The 18082-nt window shown below is 41.3% G+C and overlaps 2 protein-coding genes across 12 annotated transcripts in view; one reads left to right on the forward strand and one right to left on the reverse strand.

The window, feature by feature from the left end:
- Positions 1–15105, reverse strand: part of TMEM163 (transmembrane protein 163) — a 99918-nt gene extending 84813 nt beyond the window's left edge. For 2 of the 4 annotated variants that reach the window (XR_005821356.1, XR_005821355.1), the window contains exons 1-2: positions 14738–15091; positions 9808–9927 (exon numbers count right to left, since the gene is read on the reverse strand). Coding sequence is in view for 2 of the 4 variants with exons in the window: in XM_040562525.1 (XP_040418459.1) it covers positions 9808–9927; positions 14738–14906 (289 nt within the window). In the remaining 2 variants the exon portion in view is untranslated. Of the gene's footprint in view, positions 1–9807; positions 9928–14737 lie in introns of all 4 variants that reach the window. The other 2 variants (XM_040562525.1, XM_040562526.1) reach the window with 2 other exon arrangements.
- ACMSD (aminocarboxymuconate semialdehyde decarboxylase) overlaps positions 14154–18082 on the forward strand; it is a 48523-nt gene continuing 44594 nt past the window's right edge. For 5 of the 8 annotated variants that reach the window (XM_040562523.1, XM_040562515.1, XM_040562522.1 and 2 more), the window contains exons 1-2: positions 15108–16164; positions 17328–17419. The gene's annotated coding sequence lies outside the window, so the exon portion shown is untranslated. Of the gene's footprint in view, positions 14279–15107; positions 16169–17327; positions 17420–18082 lie in introns of those variants that run through there. The other 3 variants (XM_040562518.1, XM_040562521.1, XM_040562519.1) reach the window with 2 other exon arrangements.

An 18082-nucleotide genomic window follows, 5' to 3' on the forward strand; every position in this document is an offset into this window, starting at 1 on the left:
CACCCTATTAAATCTCCCACTGACTGATAATAGATCTTGTCTGTAAAATTTGAGAGTATTCCTTTTCAGAGCCTGGGGAAATACTGTTATCTTTTGGTCACTGATACATTTCTTTAAAAAATGTGATCTGAGGACAATGTACTGAAAGTTACATTTCCTTCACCTTGACATATTGAAAAGATACATTATACGTAACAGTTCCCTGATGCATAATCTTTAACAGCAGAAGATACAGAGACTTCAGACCTGATGAGAAAACTTCATTTAGGATTCAGCTGAGGATCCAGTTCTGCAGTAGGTCTTACGTTCTCAGCATTGCACCTAGCTTGAAAATGGCCCAGAGATCTCTCCAGAAAGGCAGAGTGTGTGATGGTACCAAAAGCCAGTTATTTTGCAGCAGTTCCTGGAAGGCACAGTGCCTCTTGACTAACTATTTTTATGTTACTTGTCAGACTATCCCCCTTCCTCTGCAGTTTTTATGTCTAGCAAAATACCAGCTGGTTATTTCTGGTCACTCTTCTTTGACTTAGCACTGACTAATCAGCTTCTTCTCACTCCGAAGTTGAGCATTTCTTTCCCTTTTTCTGCACGTGCAGAGAAAACAAGACGGTAACAGGTCATACAGGAAAGTCAGAAGAGATACACAGGAGCCCTTTATGCTTTTTTTTTTTCCCCAGAGAATGCTAATTTGCAAATGAAGGTTAGTGTTTTAATAAAAGTTATCTTGCCTTACCTTATCTCCAGACATTAGGCTTCAATCTTTACTGAAGATTTAAGATAATCCTTATTTGAACAAAACTAATTTGACCCAGTAGTACTGCCCTTTTAATGCAAAGCATCAAAGTCTATCCAGCTTTCAACCTGAGCTATTTGACCAACTGACACTGCAGTTGCTTGACAGGCTATCAAAATCTGGGAATGTAAAACAGAGATCAGAACTGTAGACCCTTACCCCTCAAAGCAACATTACCTCAATAGAAGAGAAAAAAAAATGTATTTTTGCCTATTTTTATTTTAGAGTAATGTTTGTGTAACATTTTCTATAAGGTATGACAATAGTTGGACCAAACCACACATGGATTGTTTGCAACGTGCCAGAAATGCATCTACTACTACACTGAAATAGCCCAGCAGTTTAACAGAGCATAGTGGGGCTCAATTACAGTTTATCACCTACAATGATAAATAATAGGTTTGGTGGTTTTTTTTCAAATGAAATACTAGATTAATTTATCAAAGTGGATTTTTCACAAGATTAGTATTAACTTGCCTTTCCTTAAAAAGTGTCATAGCAGGTAACAAACAGGAGTACCTCGGACATTAGTTTTATGCTCTTGCTGGTATTTTCAGAAACAAAAGTGTCCTGAACTTAATCCTGGGTAATTAACCCCAGGAGGGGCACACCACCCTTTGCTATAAGCGAGTTTCTCCACCACCACCACCCAGCCCACCCGAGGCACCCGTTTCCCCCCAGTGCTGGCACTGGAAGCACGTTTGTCAGCCAGCCCGCGGGGTTTCTGCCGGGACGTGGTAAATAGAGCTGCTGGGAGCGACGCTGCATTGTAAAGCAGCAGACATTATTTATGTGATTATTTCACTGGTATTAAGCTCCTCCTACACTGCAGGCATATCAAAATGAGGTGAGTCATCTGGAAATGAAAATCTGTCCTGAAAAGTATTAAAATCTAACAGGCTCCAGACCTTCAGCAAAAGGACCTCAAACACTTACTGAAAAATCCCAGCGAGCGGGTGCCAAGAAGTAAACACCACGCGCTACCAACCTCCCCAGTAAAGCAAACCAGTTGTTATTTAACAGTTCAAATCCTGTACAAGTTTTACATTTTGTTGTCTACCAAGTTAAAATATCTCTTTTTTAAAAATTTCTGGCAGAAGTAAAGAAATCCTAAAGAAAAGAAAGCCATGCTACTCATCCCTTTCCCTGCTGCCCAAGCAGTTTGTCATACCTCAGTAGTGACTTACAACCTCACAGACATCAAACAATGAAGTGATAACGCACAATGAATATTAAACACCTGTTTTCTTTCATTACTCTTGATTTTCAGTTCCAGATACAAAGAGTTACATTGACAAAGAGTCATCATTGTCAATAAGCAAAGCAGGTTTTTAATTGAGGGGGGCAGAGAAGAATCCTCATGATTTATGAAAAGCAAGTTCTGCTGGTACATCAGGTGTTCATAAAGCAGTCTGCTAACACATTCATGCCCTTGCACAATGGCTAAGTGTGTGATAACCGAGTTACTACTGTGGGGAACCGATACTACGTCGATTGATTGAAAATACAGTTGACTTTTAAGACTGCAGTCATGTTTCTTCAAGGGCAGGTACATAACCACTTGTCTACGTGATGTGCCGAAAAAAAGCCAGAGCAGCAATTCAGACTTGTACTAGAGGATCGTTTAAACTACATTTTACACAAAAAAAAAAAAGTCAAAGAGGTTTTTATATACAATGGTTAATACTGATCACATGCAATAAACCTAATATCCATTCTTTTTCTAAATATTTTTGTAAATATTTTTTCTAAATATTTTTGTCTACATTTTTCTTCTGCTGCAGGCTAGGGATGGCTGTAGGGCACATCATTCCCACACTGGCCAGCCTTCACCAACTGGTGAGCCTACAACCCACCCCATTAAGCATTCAGTTAATCCCTTCCCATACACAAAACAGTCTCCATCTACACCTACCTCTAACAGCACAGAATAATTCTCTGAGGGCTATGAGCAGGATGCCCGACACCAGCCCAATTACTTACCACCGCCTTGTTATTTACCTTACTCATCTGTACATTGTACCTTGCCACCCAGCTGCATTCACCTAATTGGAAACTCTGTATCATCAAACACAAAGCTGCCTGTAATGGAAACCCAGCAGAACTCCGACAGCAGAACTCAGGGCTGAATTTCAATTTCACAATATAAAAATATATTCACAATATTATATAAAAATATAGAATCACAGAATGGTTTGGGTTGGAAGGGGCCTTAAAGCCCATCCAGTTCCAACCCCTGCCATAGGCAGGGACACCTCCCACCAGACCAGGTTGCCCAAAGCCCCATCCAGCCTGGCCTTGAACACTTCCAGTGATGGGGCAGTCACAGCTTCTCTGGGCAACCTGGTCCAGGGCCTCACAACCATCACAGTAAATAATCTCTTCCAAACATCTAACCTAAATCTACCCTTTTTCAGTTTAAAACCATTATTCCTTGTCCTATCACTACACTCCCTGACAAGAGTCCCTCTCCTGCTTTCCCACAGGCCTCCTTTAGGTACTAGGAGGGAATATTATATAGGGAATATAAGGGAATAATATATATTAGAATATGTATATTATATATAAAGGTATTTTGTATGGTATAAGCTTTATATAATATAATAGATGTTAATAACTATTATAGTTCTTACAGGACCAGATATTGCCCAGACTTACTTCAGAGTCTTGCACAACAAAACTCTGAATCTCATCAAGGAAAAATAAAAGGATAGGGAACAGAATTGTGATTATGACTTTTACACTACATAGCTTAGATTTAACATACCTGAGGATTTCTATTCTATAAGAAATGATGTTATAGTGCTAGCTTTCCCTTTTCCACCACCCGATTTTAATTTCAAAATTCTTTGGGATCACCTTCTCTCATCAGGAAGGAATCACCATATAGACCAAGGAATGATTAAGCTTCAGTATTATAATACAAAAATACAACAGGCTCTCATATTTTAAAGGTCAGCATTTAAAAATGAATTCAGTTGTTTTAATAAACTTCCACCACAGCAACGATTTTTAACTTTTCTTTACTGTTTAAATATATAGATACAGATCATCTACTGTCTCTATGCTACTCTAGATTTCACAGACTTCTGTCATCATTTAGCCCGTCAGCTCAGTAAAAGATTTCATGACGTGTGAAGCACTGCAGATTTTAGACCCATACTTCTGTTCAGCAGTCATCAGTCTTGAACTTGACACCCATATGCTATTTTCTCCTACCAAGAAAGTCACTTAGAGTTTTGTATGCCTAAAAAAAGACAGGCCCTTACTGGCTTTTCATTTCATTTTCAGTGAATGAAAATTGTATTTTGCCGTTACTAAGTACAGACTGACCTATACAAGACTCTCTTCTGCCAGTGCTGCACAGGCAATTTGGTTTTTGTCCTTTAGATCTTAGGTATAATATGATATAAGGCCAAGCTCTGTTTTCAACTGTAGTGATACAGTCATAAGGAGGACAATAGGGCTGCACAAATGTCACCAATATCAGAATTCTACCTTGGGAATTTAAATCCTGTATTTCATTAACGCTTCTGTGAGACTACAACCCTGAAGCAGCTGTCTTTTTGTAAATGATGTAATTAAATGCCCTGAGAAGTATGCAAAATGAGGGATCTGCATACTATCACACAGCGGTTCTATTTTGTACTTAGCCTTTACTTCATTTTAAGTTTCCGCGTGGCATTGTGACTTAAAATGGAACTTTCTGAATACACACAACAAATGTTCTGCTGGAAAAAAAAAAAAAAAAAAAAAAAACATTCAGATTTTTAGGACTGAGAAATGCAGTGCTTTATAGCTCCCAGAAGAGAAAACACAAAGACCAAGACTTTCCATGTGGTCTGGTCCTGGAGAATTCTGTTTAGGTGCCCAGCTGAGATGCTCTTAAACCAACCTGAGTTCTGAATGCCCAGCATTTTTCTGAAATTCAATGACCTTTAAAGACTGTTGAATTGGATATCCAAAGTAAAGAGGCCCAGAATCATGAGCCTTCAGCTACATTCATTATTAGTATTATTATTCACAGCTGCGGCCAGAGTATACTAAGTATTGTGCAAACGAGGCAAAGTCTGCATATATTTAATTTTTCAAGCAACAATAGGAATGGATCACTGGGAAAATTATATATTCATTAATAAATTAATACAGTCATTCCCCAACTCAGTTGTATGTGTAGTATGCCTGAGATGAGGAGTGACAGATGACATCAATATCTCCACATCCAAGCATCCAGAGGACAACATCTTCACTTGTTCAGTGTTTGTCCCATGTAACTCCATTTGAACTGCACTGGAGTAGTGTAATAGGGGAGAAGAATCAGCATCCATGTCCTACAGCTAGCCAAAACAAGATTTTCTGGCTCAGTTTAGTCATTTGAATGAGGAAAGTGAACCTGGATCCAGACTTTCTAAGGTCTCTTGGCATTTGAATGTCTGTAGAGTCTAAGTTAGCATGAACCTCCTGTCTGAGAGCAAGCTCTATCCTAAAACTTCATTTTCCCTCCACTTCAAACAAAATGCCTCTCTAATCCCAGTATGTGAAAGTTTGCTTTAATAAACAATTTTTCAGGAATTCATGTTTAAACACAAATGATTTTGCATACAAAATCAGAACATCAGTTTCTCTGCATTTTCTTGCAATATCTTATCCATGGACCAATAGTTAATTCTATAAAATACTTCCACTTACAGAATTATAGCTACCAAGTTTGCAACTGAAACACTAAACAAATTAATAGAATTCACCTTCTTAAAATAACAGTGCATATTTATTACACCAGGCTAAACAGTTACCGGGGTAAAACTTCAAATCATAAACATATCACTTGCACTAAAGTTTTCAGTTATTTCTACAAAGCTCAACCCTCAAGTGTATCTACAGTGGTCTAAAACAAGTAGTCCATCAAGCAATCGGGACAGATTCCACAACCTGCTGCTATTTCCCCAGCATTTTGCAAATAGCCCTGTGTCAACTTTTCCCGTGGTACATTAATATGCAGAGCCTATTCAGGCATGCTCTGACCACACTGGGACTCAAGTCCCACCTTGACCACTGCCCTTTACAAAGCTGACATACAATCTGAATTAATCTGTGGCTAAAAAAGAGAGCTTGCAGCACAGAATTTGGTCTATGTGTTGTTTTGACATATTGATATGACCACTCAATTCATTATGAAACAATTTTAGCTAATCAAATCAAAAAGATGAATGAACAGAACGCGTTCTGTGAATCACAAGTCTAAACGGGACAAGAAGTACCAGGCAGAATGAGTTTGTTTTCTGCTTTGGTAATATGATCAGAGATTAGCTCGTTGGGTAGAAAATAAACTATAACAACAGAAGACGTATTTGTATTTTTTTCAGAATTAGGTTTTAGTAACATAAATGTCAAGAAACTAAGAACAATGAGTTGCAAAACACAAAAGTTCCATTCCACCTGTAATAATCCCTCATCCTCTATTATGACAATGAAACGAGGCTCACGATGAACCTACAACACTGCAGCTACAGGAAGGAGAAGTTATCGTTGTTATTACAAAATGATTTAGATCACACCATTATACTACACGTACATATATTACAGAAATGTTTTACTATGCTATGATTCTTTTCTTGTATTATTGTGAAGCAGAAAGAAAGAATTATGTTAACGTGATTATTCCAGCACTTACGTGGGGTGCTGAGCAGCAACCTAATGCTGATTTTAGTAACTTTCATCATGCCCAGTCTCAGTTTATGACTATGTTTTTATAAAAATGAAAATACACTCATGATGAGAACTCTACAAGCATGCATGTTTCAGGCAATATAGAAAGGAAAAGGGAAATTAACTTATCTGTCAGGCATTGCTTAGTATCTGAATATAGATGTGTTGCACAAAACCCACAAATGTCAGAATACAAAGAGCTGATCCTAAGCAAGCCTAACTTACAGCCACTGAAACAGCACCATAGGGCTCTGCTAACATCAAGGATTTTACAAAGTGAAGTCTATAAAGACTTTATAGAAGCCTTGCGCAACCATGTGCTGACAAGCAATGCCTTCAACAGCACCCAGAGCTAGGGAGACCACGACGATTACCGCACAGTGCTTCTGCAGACAGGAAGTGGTATTTACAGACAGCAGCTCAAGCTGCCAAAAGGTCTGTTAAGAGCACAGCGTTTCTGCAGTAAAATTAAGCATATTAAATACCTGACAGTAAGAAAGAATGGATCTTTCCAGAAAGTTTGACCAGATGTCCTTTTTAACGATAAGACTAACACATAAAGTTCAGCACAGCTCTAGCCTCAAGTGCCACGGATCATTACCTAAATAAGGAACTTCTTTATGCATTCAGATCAACTTGAGATTTACCAGTCTCTTTCAGTATTACCAAGCAAAAGATCAGGGTTCAGCTGGGGCACTGTAATCCCACTGGAAGGAAACGTCTCACACCAGTGAAGAGCGGCCATTCCAACATACTCTAATGCTGCAAAAAATAGCTTGGGAAGCAACTTTGGTCTTTGAAAAGCTGGACATAATCAAGCTGCAGCACACAAGTGACAGAACAGGCCATAAAAAAAAGGGAAGGAAGTCTAGTTACAAATCCTTGGTTGGACAAGGAGGCTTGGGAACCACCTCCCCACTCTGCACACAGTCCGTGCAACAAGTATCACTTTCCTTAGTACTTTTCCTGTCCTCCAGGTGCCCCATTCCTTCAACTGCAGTTACCAAGCAATGCCAATTCCCTGGCCCAGTATCTTTACCATATCCAGCGCAGCTGCAAAGCAGCATTGTAACGTACATTCAGAAGAAAGGATTTTGAGGCCTGTAAGAGTATAAGCCAGAAATTTGCATAAAGACCTTATGAGGAAATCAGAAAGAGTAGTGAGAGTACGTCAGTGTAGCCTGACAATTACCACAGCAGGTTCCCATTTCTCACTGAACATCACAGCCATGTTGCTAACACCTTACCATTACAGACAAGAGGTAAAAAGGAAACAGGATACTTTAAATAGCAGGTGTTTGCGAAGAATTGGCAGTGTCAGACACCCCAGGGTGACAACCAGTCATTTATATAAAACAGGCAGCAAACTCTGGGAACCTGACATGTCTCTCAGATCACAGATTGGCTAGAAAAACCCACTAAAAGGACAGCAAAAGAGATGTGAGACAATAAACTGAACACAACTGCAAAATTACATGGGGGAGCAAAATGATTCTAGAACCACTGCATTTTCCTCAAAGATTAAAAAGTTTTAATATTAAGCATACCAAAAGCCCTGACAATACTTCAGTGGCACTGAAGTTAACTGTCAATTGTTTATTAAGAGATCCCCTACAAATTGAATATGTATGTGTGCTGCTTCCTCTTTTGTTCTTCACAAATTTAACCCCTTCAGGCCAAGAGGAAAAATTCCATAAACATAGCTGATTTCAGTCTTTCAGTGACCATCCATTCCACCTGAGTCACAATATACATGCAGGCAGGGACTACTGTATCTGCCTTTTGTTGTTGTTGTTAGGATTTCTAAACACTACCAGAATGCCACTAATAAGGAGAAAAAAAAAAAAAAAGCTAGCAGATAACCTAACAAAACTACAAAATTTTAAAAGAGACCCTTTTAAAAGAAATAGGGTGGTTTAATTGCTGTTTTTGTACTTATATCTTATAAATCTGACATAAGCTTAAAATACAATAAAGCTATGTCTCAATATTTCCTAAAATTATATTGTTAATAGGAAATGAATTAAATTTATTCTAAAACACAGTTTTATGTTGCTGCAGTACAAAAGACAGACTATTGCATTTTCATGAAGCAGAACAAAATGGAAACTCTGATGCCCTGCTTTCTTGTTAATGCTCAAATTCTTTAGTGTTAGACTCTGCTTTTAAGTGTTCCTGCTCTTTTCTCTGCTTTTTGAATCAAGCTGTTGTACCAATGTTTCCATAAAAACTGCTCCAAGTAATGTATTTTGGGTTTCAGAGACCATTTGGTCAGATTCTAATAATCTCTCCTGGGAGCTGACACCAACTTCCAGCAGCGGGTCGAACACTGCAGATTAGAATAATAAAACACATGCTGCTGCAGCTTCCAAAAAAAATGCAAGTGTCTTTTTCAAGCTGAAGAATGATGTTTTTAAACATCTTAGATGCCTTGTTTCCTAGACAGAGCTTTCCTTTTGCTTATACAAACATATACATGCAATAATTCTTGCTTTTTCCTCTTTTAAACAAAGAATGTGCCATTGCAAAGATTTTGATCCAGACTCCACATTTCTTTTTGTCCTTATGAGAATGTAGTGTTCCTCAACTGACTACGTTAAGAATGCTGGTGGTTTAAGATTTTGCACTGAACTGAAATATATCTTTATTTACACAATGCGGCATTTTTTCCTGCTTTGAAATAAAAGAAATATATTTCACTTTTCCAAATAGAGTTTTTTTTGTTTGTTTTTCAAATTCTTTGTGTAGAGGTAAAATAGACAAATGTCTTGAAACTTACGGAAAAACGCTGGCTTAAAAACAGGCTGGTATTTCTCTTTCACATTAACACGGTGTTAGGTTATCTGCTAGTGTAAGAAAAATGATATATTTCCCCCTTATAATTCACTACTGTTTATTATAGTGTTCCAACTATGAATCCCAGGTGGATTAAGACTTGTCATATTTGACCTCTTTGGTTAAAGGCAATCCACTCCATAATGATTTTTTTACGCTATTCTGTAAAACGAACAGTTCCACATGCATAAATGCTAACAGGAATCAACATCTCCTGTTTCTTTCTCCAACCTTCAACAACCCTATTCTCTGCAGAAAAAAAACAACAGTTTTACTAATTTATAAGCACCATGCAGACACAGGCAGTCTAGAGAGAAACCTCTTTAGCAGTTGCAAAGAAAAAACATGAGAAAGCTTCCACAAAGATTATGAGAAATTCTGAGAATCCAACAGAATAAAGGAGGAAAAAAAGAAGGGAAAAAAAAAAAAAGAAAGAAAGAGGTGTGAAGATTTAAAATATTCCCAATACTCACTGAAAGCAGCCACTGCAAGAGCCAGTGTGACAATAATGGAGACCCAGGAAACCCACAATGCCTTCTTTCTGTAGCTTTGAGCTTCATGAGGTTTTAGCCTTGTACTGCTTTCTAGTAAACCTGATAAGCAATAAGCAAAGAGGGTATGAACAATACATTGCTCTTTTTAAAAACACAGCTGTGTTAGTTCAGACCTAGATCGCATATTTACATTCTATATTACATATCGAATCAATACAGAATCAAATCCTCCTCACATTAGCAAGGTTATCATGGTTAGGTGAATAAAGCCATCAGAAATGTATGAGTAAGCAAGCACAACACACACAAGCTGGTTTGATTCCACACGGAAGGTAAGGCCCACACCTCAGCCACTTACAAGAGCACTGCGATTGTGCGGCAGTTAACAGAAATTCACATCACTTGTGTTTTCCACCTGTACATCTACACAAGGAAGTGCCCCGTCCTACACTCACTGAGATCAAAAACCATTTCTGCAATTCAGGATCCTGAACGTAATTAACATAGGAGAAAAACTTGTGTCCGCCAGCCTCTGAGAAATAACCTACTGATGCACGGGAATACACTGCACATGTTGAGCATCAAAGTAGAAGCAGGCACACTTTAGAATCAAAGCTAGCACAGTTGAAAAGAACTCTTGAAGCGTAATGTCCTTCCCCAAAGGTAAGAATACATCCCCGGCTAGAAGCTGCACCAGGAACTGTCTGAAGAACAATTCGGGCCTTACTCTAATCAGCGCAAAGGTCTGCTAACAAAAGGGAACAGGACTGCTTTCTCTCTTCTTTGATGCTTTCAATTTGTGCAGATCTTTTGTCCACTCGTCTTAAATTGCAGAAAAGAACCCAAGTTAAAAATACATTCTTTGGTTTTTGTTCTCTCAGTCTGAGTCTTAAGCCACTTTTCTGATGCGTTCATAATTAAACATATTTGCCATTTGTTTATCCCATCCAGATTCTTTTCTGCATATGATATTCATTTAATTTGAAACATGCAGATACATTTTTTTCACCAGCAAGTTCCAACTCAAATCTGCTTAGCTGGTGACAGAAGGCCTGATGACTTTTAACTTTCTTAATGAATTACTCCAGAAATTGTGGGTGGTCCTTCTCAGGTGATGATCCCTTTTCAGAGGGACTTGCCTGACCACAGCGTGCAGAACTAGGGTGCTGTGTGTAGAAATGTTGTCAAAATGTGTGTAGAAATAGTGAAATCTTTCAGTAGCCAGTCCAATGTCTTAGGCAAAGGGTAGGGAAGAGGAGTGCTGGCAGACAAAGCAGCAGATTAAAACCTAACAGCTGAAGCTGTCACTGTCCTCGCCTCCCCCAGTTTTACCTCCAACCTTTCTGATGGCTACTGCAACCCTGGAGGTAGGGACACCTGATCTGGTTATGAGCGTACCCCTGAACCCACACCACGCTTAGCCCAGTTTATTAATGCTAGCAGATATTAACTTCAACTGGCTGTAATGCGCTGGCTCAACACTGCAGTGATTTTGGAATCAACGCAGAAGTGAATCAGACATCTCTGCCTCAGGGGCAGCAATGTGTCAGCAGCAGGGTAGGCATCCAGGGGTGGTAGCAGTTTGAGCCACCAGATTTTATTCTGCCACTTCGAGCCTGTCAGAATTCTAATCCCAGAATAGTTGGTGGAATTCGTCTTCTCTTGGAAAAATGCCTTACGCTTTTTCCCGTCAATTACTTTGCGTGGAAAGCAGAGAGTTTCTCTATTAGAGAGTTCAGAAAGGCACTGGGAGAATTTAAATTAATGCTGTGTTTTCAGACAACTTCAAATATTTCCTCCCTTCTGTGCTACACTCTGCCCTCTTCATGAATGAAAAAGAATTCGCAAACTCACGCACAAGAGAATTACTAGGCCCAACAGAAAACAATGTCTGTGTCTTAATATGCAAATTCTTTGTCTAACACTTGAAAATTACCAGATGACAACTCAGAAAGGTCTGAGTCCTTTACCTACAGCACTGCACTGCCATTTCTCACTTAGCCTGCCTTCATTTGTGTGAAGGAATACGTATTTTTTGCAATGTTTCACCTATCTTCTGACAGTACACATAACAATCCACAGTTTAATTGCTATCTGATATGAGGTCAATAACAACAGATTTTGAAATAAAGGATTAACTTCTACTAATAAAACCACACAGAAAAAATCTCATGTTTTTGTGATTCCCCCTTCTTGCCCCCTCCCCAGTACAGACATTTTAAATTAAGGCCCTAATCTTGCTGGACTATAAAGCAAAGTAGGTTTCCTTAGCCAATTTTGATTCTCAAGACTTCAAACATGAAATAAACATAAAACAGAATAAGAAACATCCTTCACCTGGTTCTTTCTTTAAAGACATCCTATAGTTCATGGCTACTGCTCACTATTACCTGGGAAGACCAACATATACAGCTGATAATTACAAATCAAATAATATCCTAATTAAGTTGAGAAGTGAATAATAAGCCCCAGAGCTAGCAAAGCACTGCTAATTAGTATTCACATGTCAAGCACGTGTCCAGTATGACAGAGACTGCAATCCTTATAAAACTGAGCCACTTCTGCCGTGCGTGTGTGTGTGTGTGTCTTTCTCTCTCTCCCTCTCTCTTTCAAAATGGCTGGCATATTCTAGCTATCAGATATGATCCCTTCCGTCCTAAAGTCATATTTTCTGTAATTAAAATTCTCTTCCCTGAAAAGATCGTATTTTTCTCAGGAGTGTCCCAAGGGATAGCACACAAAAATACAAACTCATTCACATGACTACCAAACCCATAGCATGGAAATTATTGAGAATCAACACCTGCTCATTAATTTACACACAACAACACGATTCACATGGTAAACCTCCACATTTTGCCTCTGACCATAAGAAAACAAATTTTAAGCATCTATTGGAGGCAGGCTGAACGATACTTTCAGTATAACCTGCATTGCAACAAAAATGAAAAGCTAGTATCTACTGATAAAATTCCTCCACCCTGATGTTAACATACTGAATAATTTTACTGCCAATTATTTATTTAACACATAGATAACCCTACATTAAAGAAGTGATGATGAGCTGGTTAAATCCACTGGATTTTTACTTTATCTTTTAGTACCTTCATATATTAGCTGATTTTCTTCCAAAAAAAATTCAGAAGAAAAAAAACCTGCCTAACAGTTGCAGAACACAAGCTTGGCATATTTGTGAAGTGATTCTAGGATATTCTTTACCATATGCTGGCTTACCAGAAGTACTTTTCTATTTGGCTAAAGGATCATTTTAAAATGTCAAGTTAGAATTTGTGAAAGAGATAAGGCAAGTAGAAAAATTGTTCACATAAGATGTCAATTTAAGGACCCCATCAAAAAAAAAAAAAATACCGCTGAATTTGGGTATAGATCTTAAAGAGCAAATATCTTCTTCTAAAATTTGAGGTTATTTTTTATTTTTAGCAAACATGGAAGTATCATCTCTATAACTGGATCAGCTATGATTCATAGGAAAAGAGCATAAGAAAAAGTACAATCTAAAAGGACAGACTGTAACAATTCCAATGGGGACAACCTGCAAAAAGCAGACCAGAATATCCTCTATGATGACTGGGAATTAAGCTGGGAGATGGAATTGGTGACTTTCCTACGTAGGACTATGAGAAAAAGCTACCACGAGGGCCATTGAAAGTGTGAATGCAAAGAAAGAAATAATCAGCAGCTTTAGTCTCTTCTCCCTCCTAGAAAAAAAGGTTAGGTACATCGCACTCTCTCTCTTTTCGGAACTACCCTTAGTACCAAAACACCCAGCTTTCATCTTTAGCTCTGTCACACTGGGCACAAATGGAAAATTTCTGCTAACTTCCACGTTTGAACCCTAACCAAAATTTCTGATTCCTACTACTTAAAACAGAACTGAAGCCTCAAATTGCCCTCAGTCGAGATGCCTGCCACCTGCCATTGGCTGTGACAGTAAGGGCACCCGTGGGAAAAGGGTCGTCCCCAGTCCCAACGTGACCGAAAGCATGCAGGGAAGATGGTGATTGCTCTTCCTCGGTATATCTCTATTTCATGGCTAGGATAAGCAAGCAAGCACAGGAGTTTGGAAAGCCAGAGAGAGACCAGGGGATACAGGGGTTACATGTAGGATGGGGTGAAGACTGGGAACACAAAAGGGACTTTGGGATGCGCAAAGAAAAAAAAAAAGAGAGAGAAACGGGACAAAATGGAACAGAGATACTAAGGAAAACCCAACACGTGAATTAAAAAATGGAGACAAATTGTGTGGAACAGGAGCCTGGAGGCGTTATGGAGGCTGGGGCAAGGCGGAGGGTTAAAATGGCAGCTGCCTGTATTCCCAGCCGGGCAGCAGGTAAGCCGAGTGCCTTGCACACCGCCAACAGACATCCAAAAATTAACGTGTTTGAGGCTAACACGGCTGGGAAGCAGGCAGCTTTCCACCCCTGGTCAGGTACTTCGGTAAAGAATAAAATACCAGTCAGGGGACGGGGACTAAGGGAGGGCCCTGACTGACCTGGCCGCCCGGGGCCCCGCTGACAGGAGCCCAGCGGCGCCATGTGCGCCCGCTGCCCCGGCAGGCAGGCAAGTTTTCGGTGGGAGCAGCCCCTACTGGAGTTTGTGAGGAGATTTTAAAGCTGGGAAACGAAAAGGGAAAGGTTCGGGGAGCGGGGTGTTATAAGGGAGTGCCCGCGGGGTCCGGGCAGAGCTGGTGTGGGGCTGCCAGGGGTGGGAAGGGCTGCTGTGGAGGCGTGAGGAGGTAGGGCTGCGGCCGTCAGGGGGCTGCAGGGGAAGACGGAGGGGAAAAGATTAAAAATAAAAAACTGCCGGGGGTGGGCGTCGGGCGGCTGGGGCCGGAGATAGGCTGCCCCGGGGGAAGGCGGGTGCGGGGTGAGGGACGCCGGGCGCTCACCTCGGTCCTCCAGCCCCTCGCTGAACTGCCCGCTCTCCCCGATCCGCAGCTGCTCCTGCTGGTGCTGCTGCTGCTGCTGCTCCCGGGGGGGCAGCGACGGGCTGCTCCCGGGGGGCTGCACGATGGCGGGGTCCGGGGTGCTGTCCAGGGAGGCTGCGGACGGCTCCATAGCTGGCGAGGAGGCGGCTGGCGAGCGGAGCGGCGAGGCGAGGAGCGAGCGGGAGCATCCAGCCCGGGTGCGAGCCCGGGGAGAGGAGGAGACAGACTCCGGCTCAGAGCATCAGGGAGCCGGGGCCAGGCGGCGAACAAACTCCTCCGGCTGCTCCCCGCGGCCGCCTCATCGCGAACCTCGGCGCCGCCGCCGCCGGGGGGCAGGTGGGAGAGCGGTGCCGCCTCCCGGCGCTGCCCTTCCCTTCCCCTCCCCTCCCCGGGGAGCGCCTTCGGCGGCGGCAGCAGCGCCCGGCTGCGGGGACGGGACCGGGGATGGGACCGGGACCGGAGGGCAGCTCTGCCCCGTGCGGAGCGGCCTGTGAGGGGCCGCCGTCCCGCCGCGGTGCTGGGGAGGGGAGAGGTGGCGGCGCTCCCTCCCCTCAGGGCCGCCGGGGCTGGCTGAGGCTGAGGGAAGGGCTATGGGGAGCCGCTGGAAGCGGCCGCCCTGAGGGGCTGCCCGCCCTCCAGAGCCCACAGGGACCTCGGGCTTGAGGTGCTTGGCCGAGGAAGCGGGAGCCCTGTCAGGCGCCCCTCGCCATGGTGGGCTCTGCCTTCCCCCTGCGGGGTTTGGGGTGTTTTTAGAGGGGGGAGCCCCCCGTGGCCCCCCCAGGGTGAGGGGCAAGCGCTGCCCCCCGCTCCCGAGGTGCTGGTCCAGCAGGGGAGGAAGGCCCCATCTGCCCCTCCTGCCAAATTTTCTGGTGAATTTGCTCTCTCTCCATCTGCTATTGCCATTTTTCAGGACCGCACACACCCCTCTCAGACCCCGCAGAGGTGAAATTTGGTCATGTTTACAGCTATTTTTTAATATTAGGCTAAAATCTGTCCCAAAACATACAGCGGTGTCATGGGGGTGCATGGGATTAGAGCTGGAGACTTGCTGGTGTCCATGGACATGCACAGTTCACTCACTTGGCCTTCCTAGGGCCACAGAAAAGCACAGGGAAAAAAAATAAAAACCTTAGGAGAACAGAAGTGGGAAAAAAATAGAAAATTTTACTGATAGATCTGTGCCAGAGCTGTTAGCTTCTTCCTCTCTGCTGGTTTCTAATGACTAAATAGAGAAGTGCAAATAAGCAAAAGCATTTTCCGTGCTAGCACAGGCTCCCAGTTGCGTGCTCACTGGCATGCAGATAAATGTTGAAACTGCATTGTGCTCTGACTTGCATCTAGGAAAATACCAGAAGACAATTCGACATTGCAGCCCAGGTCCTCAGTTGGTATGTAAGTGTATAATCTCCATTTATGTTATATAAAGTTCAGGTTGCCTTTCTCTTTTGACAGGTTAGCAAATCTGGGGAGTATGGAAAGGCCAGTGGGAAAGCAATATTTATGCAAACCGAGGAACATGATTTTGTATGCTGTCAATCTTGCCTTAAAAAAGTTTTGTGACGCTTTAGGAATACCTGTTTGGAAACAGTGAACTACTGAAATGACTTAGTTTCAAACAAATGCTTCTTAATGCTGTATGATAAGCATTTCAGCTGTATTTTAAAACATGGATTATTTTAAAAAGTAAATATAAGTAAATGTTAAGGAAAGGGATATAAACTGTAATTTTAGAAATTGGTTGAGGTTCAGGCCTTATAGAATGGAGATGGAATTCAACCTTATAGAATTGAGTTGGCTATCATGGCGAGAGGGACTGCTGTTTGCTTTTTACCTAATCTCGTGATTCCTTCATGCAGAGTCTGCTGTATATACTAAATGAAATATTTTTGAAGTCTTCTGCCTCTCACTTAAATTTGATCTTCACCCTTATCTATCTTACTGTGCTTGGTGATCTCAGGGCTCTCGCTCTTCTAGTTGGATTGACATAAACATGAATATAAACAATGCCTAAAGTATTTTTATTTTTCTTCATGTAATGGATGCAATATTGCAAAGTGTCTATTTGATGTTAATTTCAAAAGACATTCTCACTTGCATAAGCTAACACAAGTGAGTTATTCTAAGGGAAATGCTTTTTGGGGTTTGGGCTTAGCTGGGAGAGATTGGAAACTAGTAACTCCTGCAAATACTATTTTTTTTCTTTATGGGCTCTTCATAGATATGAGTTATATGAATGAAAAGTAGAAAATACCTTTTGTTATTTGCTCAAAGTATTCGATTGCCACATCTCTGTAGCACTTATAATGTGTTTGTAAAGAAATGAGAATCCTTACCTTTGAGTAGAACCAATTTTGTAACCTGATGAGAGACAAGGGATTGGGGCCAAATCACTTTTCAGCACCTGGCAGGGATACAAAACCTCTGAGTCAGATTTGGGAGTCATGCTCCCATGCAGAGTTTATCCAGTGCAAGCCATGAAGAGTCTCTTGAAATTGCTGCAACAGATTTAATGCTCCCTAACGCAACTACTGCAAGATTCTTTCTCTTCTAGGGAGATCTGTCCATACCGGATGGATTCCAGCAGGATTCCTTGCATAAATGGAAAATAGACCAGTGACTCGTGTCGGACACTGCCTCCTTTCTGTAAGTCTCTCTAAGTTACTTTAGCATTCTTATAACTTCCAGAAATCATCCCAAGAGGAAAGTTCCTGGAGATTCCTAATTCTATTTCTTTAAAAGGAGGTGAAAGAGGTAGGTTTCCAAATGACTTGGAAATAAATAATAATAATAATAAATTAAAAAAAAAAAAAAAACAGAAGCTAGGAAGACCTAACCACAAATGTTCAACTTTAATATGTTCCTTTTTTTAGATGTTCTCAATTGCTGTTCTTACATGAAACTGTCTGGTAGGGGCTGCAGCTGTCTCTATTTGTATAAATGCTATAGTGTTCAGGCTATAGAAAAGAATATGAGGCTTGCAAAGAATATTAGTGTTTCTTTTAAATTACGCTTTTCATTGCTTTCAAACATGGCCTCGTGAGAAGGGACGTACTCTGCCTTTAAGTAAATATAAATTCAAAACATTAAGCAGCTCCACAATGCAGAGTCTTTCAGATCAGACCATTATTTATATAAGCTAGCTATTGAGAAGCAGAAAGACTGCAACATCATAGAAGCTAGAAGCTGCTTTCTTTTCCAGCATTGCCTTTTATTTCTCGTGACACTTCTTTCACCCAATGTATATTACATTGGATAAAGGAGGTAGGGTTAGGGGCTTAAAGACCCGGGTCCTGTTTTCCAGCCCTG

Source organism: Cygnus olor, chromosome 6 (genome assembly GCF_009769625.2).
Source record: "Cygnus olor isolate bCygOlo1 chromosome 6, bCygOlo1.pri.v2, whole genome shotgun sequence".
In the NCBI taxonomy this organism is placed as follows: Eukaryota; Metazoa; Chordata; class Aves; order Anseriformes; family Anatidae; genus Cygnus; species Cygnus olor.